Genomic DNA, 10,806 nt, shown 5'->3' with positions numbered 1-10,806 from the left:
TGTACACCATGGAGTCACTCACATCAGGCACAGTCTGAGAGCTGCTTTCCTGTACACCTTGGAGTCATCATGGCAGGCACAATCTGGGAACTCCTGTGCGAGTTCCTCTCTACTTAAGGACAGGGTTTCCGTGGTTTGATCCAGTGCCTCTTGGTTGAGGACAGGGCCTCCCTCACCTGGGAAGGGAGTCTCCCTGGCAGTGGTTGGATGAGCTGACCTGCGGGACACAGAAGCCACCACAGGTGTCCTGTTCTCTGAAGGTTTGGAGTTTCCCTGGAGAGGCGTAGGATGCCCACCATGTGGCCCAGTTGTGGGCACATCATCTGAGGACTGCTGGCTGAGGGCCACTCTGCTTGGGTGACAGGATTGAGCCTGTGTAGCCCCGTGGAGTTCTGTCCACTGCCCAGCGGCCTGCTTGCCCTCCCTCGGCACTTTGGCTTTCTCTAGCATGACACGGGTCCCTTTCCTATTAATCCCTCTGGCATTTGTCAGAGCCACACTGGATGAGTGAATCCAGTGGTCCTGGGCGGCTGGCCCCTGCCCTCCACAGGACACTCTCCTACCCTTCAGAGGGCCCCAATCAGTGGACTAAGCCCCAGGTGTCCTGAGATTAGGCCCGCACAGTGCAGGAAAAGACCCTGAGACACAGTCTGGATCAGCCCTTCCAGAGGCTTCCACAGCCCAGCAGTCTTTCTGCCCCTGTCGCCCAGGGTGTCCCCATGCTGAGTTCTGAGTACCAGGGGAGCCTTAGGTGGGGGGAGGAGGGGGGCAGGAGGTCTCTGTCCCCAGTGTGTCCCTTTGGACGTGACTCCTGGCAACTCCCATCCCAGAGAGAAGACCCTCTACCCTGCAGACCCCTGCCCAGCCTGGCCCGCAGACCCCTGTTCTCCCTTGGCCCTTTGTGTCCCCACATCCCTGGGGCTAGGCACTGGGGGGCTGATGTCCTTCTTTGAGGGTTTTGCTTCTGCTTCTTGCTTTGTGCAAGGCACGTGGGGATTTGCTTTGGGCCCCACGGTGAAGCTCAGGCAGAGCCTGGCCCCATGGGCTCGATGCGGAATCGTATCTGAGCTCCAGCAACCAGGCATATCCTGGCCGTCTTTTAATGAATAAGCCGTGGAGGAGTGTGAATTCTGTGGTGGCGTCGAGTCCAGTGCAGCCGCCGCTCTTGGATGGTGGTTTCCTAGGACTGAAAACAGAGCAGTGTGGGAAGCAGGCCATCAGAGGGCGCTCCTGAGGTCTGCAGGATCGCACGACCGGATGCAGACAGATGGGCTCACTGCAGGGAGGTGGCAGGAAGAACTGACGAGGACCAGCAGCAGTCACAAGCCCGGCAGCAGGCTGCCCTTCCATCGCACCAAACACCCTGTCCTGGCTGCCGGGAGGGCCTCGCCTTCACCCCCTCAGCCAAGAAGCCAGCCCGGGCTGTGGGGCCCGCTTGTGTGTGAATACTCTGGAAGGGCCCGGCGCTGCTCCCTAGGGGCTGCTCATGGCACAGTGAGGGACCACACTTCCCGCTGCTCACAGGCCCCACAGTCTCAAGAGAGGGCTGCTTGGGAGCCTGGTCACTAGCAATAAAGGTCACTTTTCCAGAGGACCTGACTGGTTTCAGAAACTCCGCGTGGCCAAGTCAGGACCGTGGAGGGCTGTGCTCCTCGGGCTGCAGAGACCCTGCGGGGACCTGCTCGGCTTGTCTGGACCTGGGGCTGGGGTCCAGGAACCTCCCCGAGCAGAGCCTCCTGGAGCCGCCTCATTCCTGCAGATTAGACTCGTGCCTCTAGTGGCAACTGATGAGCCAGGAAAGCTGGGGGGGCACCCTGAGCCGCTGCCTGAGGGGAGGGCCACCTCTGCTCACCAAGCTGGGAGCACACAGCGCCCAGCACAGCACTGGGATCCAGTTCCCGGCGACCTCAGAGGAGGAGTCGTCCAGCTGCTGGGCACCTCCCGGCTGCAGGGCCTTCTGCACCATCGCCCAGGCCTGGCAGTTCTGGGCATGATCAGCTGTGGTCCCTGTCCACACGGCCTGCAGGGCTGAGCCGCACTCCTGCCCTCTGCACACCTCCCTGGGAAGCGAGCCCAGTCACTCACTCTGTCTTGTGAAAGGTGATATCACGCCCCAGGGGCCAGGACGTGGCCCGGTGGTCCTCAGGGCTGCGCTCTCAGGTTGGTCGGGGTCTCTGGCATCCCAGCTTCACCTGCCCCTCATTGCTTCAGCTCTGGCCAATCCCGAGAGACTCCCTGGGCACCTGGTCAGAGGGAACCTGGGCGGGCACAGGAGGTGTGACCACCCGTGCTCTCCCGCCCGCCCCGCCCTGGGCGCTGAGTACCTTCTCCAGGGTGGCGGTGCACCCCTTCGCCTTCCTCTTGGTGGGGTACGGGATACAGCATACCCAGCTGGTCCTGGTCCTGGAGGCCAAAAGTAGGGTGGTGTGATGAGAAAGACCTGCCTGGCCTGCAGGCACCCGTGGGTGCCCCGCCTACTGCCCACCCTCCCAGGCAGTTAGCCGCCTTGAGCTGTGCAGAATCCAACAGGGCCAGCCTTCCTACCCTGTCCTTCAATGGGCCCCAGGTCTCCCATTCTCTGGCCAGAGGGAAGCTTAAATAGGAGAGATCAGTGATGGAGCTAAGCCTGCCCAGGGGCCCCAAAACCAGGTGCCAGGTGTGAGCCACTTGCAGCAGGTGGCCAGCATTTTCCCTGCAGGGACCTCTTTCCCTTTGCAGGGACCCTGGGCCCAGGGCCAAACACACGGGGGTTTGATCCTATCGTCTCAGGAGCCGTAGGGTGCAGGTAGTTGGGAGACAGGTGTGGAAAGGTGAGCCACACCCAGTGTCTGTCCAGGTCAGCCTGGTGGACTCCCTGCCAGCTCTGGAATCCAGCCCCAGACTCTGGCCCTGTCACTTGGCCTCCCCGCTGGGTGGGTTCTCTGGGGTAGTCCCAAGACCTGATTGTCCAGAGAAAAAGATCTCCAAGCCGAGTGCACTGTGGTCAAATTCATCACCAAGAAATGCTGAGAAACGCAACCACCAGCTGAAGAAGGCCCACCAGATGAAAGCCCAGGTAGGGAACTGACAAGAGCCCTGGTGTCTTGTAAGAACCGATGTGGCCTGGCCACGTTGGAGGAGGCTGGAGACGAGGGGACTTCCTAGCGAGGGCGCAGTGGAGCCTGCACGGAGCTCCCTCCCCGAGAAGCAAAAGCCTGCAGCAGGGCTGACAACAGTGAGCCTCCAACAGCCCGCCAAGCAGAGGGCTGCCCGACTCTGGCCATGCCTGAAGTGCCAGCAGAGCTGCATGCTGGGGGCCCACCCTCCAGAGGGCACTGGCCGGCACCAGGGGTCCAGCTCTGCTCTGGACATGAAGTCCAAGGCATGTGCCCGAGGCATCCTGTCTGTAAGAGGGGGACTTGGGTGTCCAAACTCCTCCTCACAGGGCGTTTCCACTGCACCCCAGTTAATCAAAGACCAGGCCCCACTTCCATGCACACGGTGATGTTTCTCCCTGAAATATGTAGGATGAGCCTGAACACTAGCTGTCTGTGCGGGGAGGGGGATCGAGCCCCACTCGTCTCCCTGCTGTTTGAATAAGACAACAAGATCCACAGGGCCCACCCGTGGGCCAGACAAGTGTGTCCTGACTCCAAGCCTGCTCTATGGCCAGGGCACAGGGCCTCAGCAACTACCACAGTGTCCACAGTGACCAGAGGCATCCTCAGCACCAGCATGTCCTCTGTCCCAGGAGGCCTGAGCCATCTGGGAAGGTCCAGCTCTCCCATGACAGCAGCCCCCAGGGCCTAGGTACGGCCCTCTGCAGGAAAAACCCCAAGCTGGAGATGCTGTGCTGCCCCGCTCTGGGCTCCCTCCCCTCCTCCCTGTCTCCTTCCTGGCCATTTGCCGGCTGGTAGGGTTAGGAGACGTCTTTTTGTGGGGTGAGGTGGGCTCATGCCCTGCTGCTTGCCCCTCAGCCCCTTCAGCCTCGGTGAAGGCTTGACCTCTGCATGCGCCCACATGAGGGGTACTGGGGGTCCGCTCTGCAGAGAGGACAAGCCCGCAGGCCTCACTCACTCATCTTCTGACAAATCTCCTATGTCCATCTCGCCCCACTTCTCTTCTCTCACAGCACAGGTGGCCACCTGTGGAGGAGGCAGTAGGTTCAGAGGACTGGGGTTGTTGCCTGAGGGGCCTACCAAAGAATAGGCCAGAGGCAGAGATGGGGCACAGGAGCCATGGCCTGAACACCCTCCCACCAGACAGGGCTCGTGAAGCAGCAATTCCCAGCTGAAGGTCTTGGCAGGAGCCCTATCCTCAAGGTGGGTCACCATGTTCTGGCAGGGATCTGGCCAGTTGGTGTAACTCTGCTTGTGGCTGACCCTCCTGGAGTCCTTGGAACTCAGAGTCCTCCAAGTAGCCCAGTGGGAACTTAATAGCAAGCTCTTTCCACTGTAGGGTGTGATCTGTGGGGGAAGGAGCAGTGTGGAGAACTGACCTTCAGGCAGGAACTTGGACTTTCTGAGAGAGCTTCAAGAGACTCACAAAAAGGTGACTATGGGCCACAGCAAGGAATCCGAGTGTGAGACCCCAGACACTCTTGTTGGAAGACCCTAGACAAGTCTGTGTCAATTTGTCTTTATAGTGATAGTGGTGGTGCAATGATGTCAAGTGTGGGGTGGCCATGATGGTGGTGATGGTGGTGCTGGTGGCGATGGCGATAATGGTGGTGATGGTGATGATGGTGGTGGTGATTCTGATGCTGCTGATAGTGGTGATGGTGATGGTGATGCTGATGTGATGATGTTGATGAGAGTGGGGTAGCTGTGATGGTGGTGCTGGTGGTGCTGGTGGTGATGGTGATGATCCTAATGGTGGTGATGTGATGATGTTGAGAGTGGGGTAGCAGTGAAGTGGTGATGGTAATGTGGTGACGGTGGTGATGCTGATGCTAATGGTGACAGTGGGGTAGCTGTGATGGTGGTGGTGCTGCTGATGGTGGGGAAGGTGGTAATGGTAATGGTGGTGATGGTGGTGGTAGTGATGTGGATCATGATGTGATGGTGATGGTGACAATGGTTATCAGGATGTGGTGATGATTTTGGTGATGATGACAGTGGTGATGATGATTGTGTGATGGTGACAGTAATGATGATGGTGATAGTGGGATGATGCAGTGATGATGCCACTGGTAGTGATGGTGACGGTGGTGATGGTAATGTGGTGACGGTGGTGATGGTAGTGATGGTGATGGTGGTGATGGTAATGTGGTGACGGTGGTGATGGTGATGTGGTGACGGTGGTGATGGTAGTGGTGGTGACGGTGGTGATGGTAATGTGGTGACGGTGGTGATGGTAGTAATGGTGATGGTGGTGATGGTAGTGATGGTGACGGTGGTGATGGTAATGTGGTGACGGTGGTGATGGTAATGTGGTGACGGTGGTGATGGTAGTGATGGTGACAGTGGTGATGGTAGTGATGGTGACGGTGGTGATGGTAGTGATGGTGATGGTGGTGATGGTAATGTGGTGACGGTGGTGATGGTAATGTGACGGTGGTGATGGTAGTGATGTTGACGGTGGTGATGGTAGTGATGGTGACGGTGGTGATGGTAATGTGGTGACGGTGGTGATGGTAATGTGGTGACGGTGGTGATGGTAGTGATGGTGATGGTGGTGATGGTAATGTGGTGACGGTGGTGATGGTAGTGATGGTGATGGTGGTGATGGTAATGTGGTGACGGTGGTGATGGTAGTGATGGTGACGGTGGTGATGGTAATGTGACGGTGGTGATAGTAGTGATGGTGATGGTGGTGATGGTGGTGGTATTAATGGGGATAATAGTGATGCTGATGATGGTGATAATGGTTCTGGAAATGATAATGTTGATGGTTGTGATAGTCTTGATGGTGACAATGGCTTTCTAGGTATGGTGCACTCTTCTGAGTTCTCTACAAACCTTAGTGTGCTGCTACAATCCCCTTTCTGCAAAGGAGACAACTGAGGCACAGGAGGTAGTTCTTTGAGTCCAAATATCTAGGCTTTACCCTTTCTACTACTCTGGTATGATCCCACAAGGGGTTCTAGGGGTTCTATGGGTTGCCCAGGCCCTAGAACATGACACCAGAGTGTATGGGAGTGGGAGTAAGGGACAGTGAGGAAGGGGCAAGGTGTCCTCCAAGACCAATCCTCATCACCACAGAGCAACCATGGAGCTGCTGGTCCTGGGTCTCTGCCTTACTCTTCTGAACATGCCTGCTATGGGCAAGTCCCCCAAACCTGCCCAGCCCAGCCTGGGTAGTGCAGGTATTTTCCCGGTGGGTGGTTGGGTTTTCTTGTCTGAGGCATTTTGTCTGTACCTCCTCGGCATGATCTCCCAGGTCAATCTCCACGAATGCAGATGGTTTCTGTGGGTGGAAACCACAGAGATGGGTTGATCTGGGAGGAAAGCAGAGATCCTGGGAGGGGCTGAAGTCTCCTGGCCTTGGAGCAGCCAGGCAGGCCTGGGCAGTGAGCCACCAGGCTCACCAGATGCTGGTGATGCTCAGGATGGGAGTTCCTGTGAAGCTGGTTGGAGAGCTGATGGTAGGTGGCCATGAGGTATCTGTGGGGCCAACTTGGGCAGGGGAGTGAGAGGGAGGAATATGACCTTCTCACCCACCCTACTCACCTCCCATCAGGTACCTGAGACCTCAAAGGGTCTCCCACACCTTTACCCTCTGAGCAGCAGGGCCTCTGAGCAGAGGTAATGCTCAGCTAGGATTCTGCCTCCACAGACTCAGGTAAAGACTCACACTGGGGTGCAGTAGCCCTGCAGTTCAGCCTATGGCTTCCCCAGGGTCTCCATCTAGGCACCTTGGCTGGCTCATAATCACACCAAGGGTGGTGTGTTGTGAAATCCTGGTAAACAACATGTCCACCCTCTCCATAACCTAACACACAGTCTGGGAAGACTAGAATCCACCCTCCTATATCAACTGTCTGAGCAATGCACCAGGGCAGGGGTCTCTGGGCTTGTTTTCCTAGGCCAAGTTTGGCTCCTCTCAGGACCCAACTCCATTAGTGACTACACTGTTAGGCATGCTGGGCAAGGATGTCCCTGGTATAATGGAGGGAGGTAGAGCTTGACCCCAGCCTCTGTGGGAGAAGGGGAAGGTCTGGTGCAGCTCTGGAGCATGGATCCTGCTGGGCTGCCCCGGACCGCCAGCCTTGCAGTACACCTAGTAGAACAGGCTTGCTCCTGTCACCAAAGAAAGCTCTTGCCTCTTTTTCCAGAAGGTTGTTCAGTTTCATGGACTCCAGCTTTTGTTCCTGCAAACCCAAAGATGACACACAGCAGGTTGATACGGGGACACCCCTGCTAGAGGACAGAGAGCCCAGGCACCCGCAGGGCCCACCTCAGCCTCCAGGGCGCAGCTGCCTGCACACGCCCCTGCCTGCTCCTCCTTGGAGCTGGCCTCGGAGTCGCTCTTCTCGACCTCAGACTCTGTCTTCCCACACTCCTGGGCCAGGCCTCCCAGGGCATCCTGAGCCTTCTCCTTCCTGTCTTCCTCGAGGTTCACCTGACTGCGAGGAAGGGAACAAGCATGGAAAAGGTGTCATGGGATGGGGACTGACCTGCCCTCACCTTGGGCTCCTTCTGCCAGTGCTGGGTAACAGGCACCCAGGCAGGGCACATCTGTGAGGCGCCCTCCCCTGGGCAGAGGGTCTGAATGCGATGTTCCCTCCTAGCAAGGAAAGCCAGCCTAACCTGGCCCCTCTGATGACCCCTCTTGTCTAGAGACACCCTGAGTGACCAGTCTCCAGAGAGCAATAACTTATTTACAGTTAACCGGGCTTATAGAGAAGGTAGGTCCCACCTGCTCAGAGGAGCAAAATTTGGTGTGCAGAGGTGGCCACCATCTGCAGCTGCAGGGCCAGACTGAGTAGCTGTACAGACAAGGGGCTGGGTTGGGTCTGTGCCTGTCACCCACACCACCTGATGACCCTCCCTGCAGTATTTTGTTGGTGTGGCCAGGTCAAGAGGAATGCAGGGTGAAGGGACGGGGCCTCGCCAGCATCGGGGTGGGGAGATGTGGATGGTGCTGGCTCTTGACCTGGTCAATGGCAGACATTTCACCAAGAGGACAGTGGACCTGCCTTAGCCCTGCCCTCAGCTGGACAGGAAGTGTGCTCAGGCCTGTCCCCCAGGCCCACTGCTGTCCATCTGCACCTGTGGCTGACCACCCTGGTCTTCACAAGGGAGCCACACAAAGGCAGCCAGGCCACTCCTGGTCCATGGTGGTGAGTTGGATTTTGGTATCTGAGAAAAACTCTTGGGCGAGTCAGTGACAGAAGTCTCCTAGATGGTGGGATGGGGTGGGTGGAGCAGAGGGCAGGGCTGTGCTCGGTAAGAGGTCCGTCTGGGGCAGCTGCCTCCTGTGAGGCCATCTGGGCATGCTCGTACCCCAACAGAAGAGACCTCCGTGGGCCCAGCTCCTCCTATCCAGGATGGTGTGTGGGGTTGTTTTCTCTGACACCGTGAGGCCAGGGCCAACGGAACTGGGCTGCAGGGAGTGGGCAGGGGTCCTGTTTCTGTGAGAAGTCCCTCCCAATAGGTGCAAGTTCTCAAAGCCCCCCTGCTAGCCCTCGGTGGATCTTCTCAGGATGATGGCTCCTTGGGTCCCTCCAAGCCTGACCCTGTGGAGTCTGTTCTTGAACCCCCTGCTTACCAGATGGTGTCATCTGCATCCCTCCTTGGGTCTTGCCCCTGGTCTTCAGACTCTGAGAAGCAAGGACAGATTTGGTCAGCACCATTGGCATGTGGCACAGGCTGCTAAGCCTGGTAGCCCAGGGCTTGCCACCTGCGGGCACTGTCCCAGCCTGCAGCTCCTTCCAGAGTGTGTCAGGACCTGGCAGCAGGTGAAGGTGGCTACCATGAGTTCCTTGCCTCAGCCTCCTTGGCCCCTGCCCAGGACACTACCCTGCTCCCCTCTCCTGCTGCTCTAGCACCTTGTATGCCTGGGTTGGAGCTGGGAGCCTGTCTCCTCTACAGAGGGGGCCCATCCCCCTCTGTGCTCTGTGGGACTCAGGTGCCTCACAGTGAATGTCTGAGGCCCTAGGGTTTTGACATCCCCTGTCCTAGGAGCAGGACATGAGGAGAGGGTCCCCTGCCCAGGCTTCCTTTGCAGAGAGAGAGGAGGAGGAGGGATGATCTGTCCAGGAAAGCCCTCTGGTCATCGATTCCCTGACCCCTCTGCCAGATGGTCTTAGCAGTCCTCTCCTGGGGCAGGGTACAGGAGCGCTCTGATTTGCCCGAAGTGGAGGGGATGCTTTTAGCCTCCTGGTGATTCTGGGAGGTTGGGCCTGCTCACCTGCCAGCGCCCCGAGCTCAGATTCCTGGCATGCACACGCAGATGCGCAAGCACTTTAGGGAGGAGGCAGGTTAGGGTTGGGGTGGGGACTGGGCTTTCAGGTGAACCTTGGGTCTGATCTCAGGTGGGCTCTCCAGTCTGCAGGGCTTCTCCTGTCCTGTGTGGCAGGACCCCAGCCAAGTCTGGGTGCTGTGGCTCTGCTCCTGGCCGCAGCTCCTCTTCCTGCAAACTCTCAGGAGCCAAACGGCAACCCAGGAAATTCCTACATATTCGTTTTCTTTTGTACTGTTTTTACTTTGGGTCTCACTGAGTTTTCCAAGCTGGCCTTGAACATGTGATGCTTCTGCCTGAGCCGTCTGGGTGGCTAGGATTACAGGCGTTTGCCACCCCCACTGTGGCCCAGGAGTTCCAACGCTTTAAACAATGGTTCTGGTGAAAGGACAGCCAGAGCCTGGGGCTGGGGGCTGCCCTGTCCTGGAGGGCTTCCTGCAGGGCCTGGCCAGTGGGCAAGCCCTAAGCCTGCCACTGGCATACGGGTGGGGAGACCTGCTGATGGAGGAACCTCTTTGCTAGATGCCCCATCCACCTTGCCTGTCCCCCAGGTCATGCTCCAGAGACCAGGCCACTGCCACCTGCTCCTGCCTGGGGGGCTCACCCCTCCTGGCAGCACACCCAGCCTCAGGCTGGGTCCTCTGTCATCTGTCCAGGGTGCTGCTGAGGTCACTGAGGACAAGACCTGGGTGCCACCCTGCCTCTCCAGCCTGTGGATGGCCTGCCGAAGCAGGTGAGGAAAACCTGCCCGGGCGGAGAGGTCACTCTGCTGCTCTTGAGCTTAGTGTTGGATCCTGGTGGTTCTTGGCTGTCTCTCAGGGAGTCAAGGCCCGTCCAGCCCTGTGTCAGCCTCAGGGGAGAGGCCCCCAGTGACTCCGCCCCTCACTTTCTCTCGGATTTAAAATTAACCACTGGAAAACCTCCGGAGGCCTCAGCTCCAGCACACGTCTGCGTGCGTGCGTGCGTGCGTGCGTGCGTGTAGCTGTCCCGGGGATTTCCCTCCTCCGCTTGCTGAAGTGCGCCTGCGAGGAGTCAGTGGAGGTGGCTTCCACGGCTCCAGGCAGCCTAGAACTGGAAAGCACCGTCCTTCCCCAGGGATGGGCCCCACCCCTTCCTGAGCTTCCGCCCGGCAGCCCTGGGTCCTCCAGCGGGAGCCCCTCCTACCGGGCTCCCTGCGCAGCTTCCTGATGCGGCTGGGGGGGTCCCCCTTCTGGTGCAAGCCGCCCATGCTCCGGCTTCTCTGGAGCTCGGCCCCATCGCTGGCTGCCTTGAGATGTCCAGGGGCCACTCCCGAGGGCAGGGCCCCGGGGCCCGGCCGGTGCCTCCTGTGGGTGGCGGGATCCTTCTCCATTCTGCCCGCGGGAGGAGGGAGCTGTGCCTGCACAGCCTCACACTGAGGGCATTGCTGCCCCTCTCCCCGTC

At 58.6% G+C, this 10,806-nt stretch overlaps 1 protein-coding gene across 4 annotated transcripts; it reads right to left on the bottom strand.

Annotated features, from left to right (window-relative positions):
* Window positions 1–484: 484 nt before the first annotated feature.
* C5H13orf46 (chromosome 5 C13orf46 homolog) lies at window positions 485–10,806 on the bottom strand. Of its 4 annotated transcripts, none has more exons than XM_047553344.1 (9): window positions 10,549–10,806; window positions 8,692–8,743; window positions 7,378–7,546; window positions 7,244–7,291; window positions 6,340–6,387; window positions 4,057–4,124; window positions 2,325–2,403; window positions 2,086–2,258; window positions 485–1,186 (listed from the first exon to the last, which is right to left on the bottom strand). In XM_047553344.1, exons 1-8 carry the CDS (start codon window positions 10,733–10,735, stop codon window positions 2,208–2,210), a joined length of 702 nt encoding a protein of 233 aa, XP_047409300.1. In that variant the 5' UTR covers window positions 10,736–10,806; the 3' UTR covers window positions 485–1,186; window positions 2,086–2,207. The 4 variants fall into 4 exon arrangements, with proteins under 4 accessions (XP_047409300.1, XP_047409301.1, XP_047409299.1 ...); XM_047553345.1 differs by having other exon boundaries at window positions 2,086–2,235; XM_047553343.1 differs by lacking the exon at window positions 2,086–2,258 and adding an exon at window positions 1,853–2,060.

Source organism: Sciurus carolinensis, chromosome 5, assembly GCF_902686445.1.
Source record: "Sciurus carolinensis chromosome 5, mSciCar1.2, whole genome shotgun sequence".
Taxonomy (NCBI): Eukaryota; Metazoa; Chordata; class Mammalia; order Rodentia; family Sciuridae; genus Sciurus; species Sciurus carolinensis.
The sequence above is the reverse complement of the archived record's forward strand: the minus strand, read 5'-3'. Positions and strand labels throughout refer to the sequence as shown.

Coding starts and splice junctions, on each gene's coding strand:
- C5H13orf46 (XM_047553342.1), bottom strand. CDS start 10,735: ATGGAGAAGGATCCCGCCACCCACAGGAGGCACCGGCCGGGCCCCGGG. Junction 7,292..7,377: donor GCTGCGCCCTGGAGGCTGAG/GTGGGCCCTGCG, acceptor TTGGGTTTGCAG/GAACAAAAGCTGGAGTCCAT. Junction 2,404..4,056: donor GGAGATTTGTCAGAAGATGA/GTGAGTGAGGCC, acceptor TTTGGCCTCCAG/GACCAGGACCAGCTGGGTAT.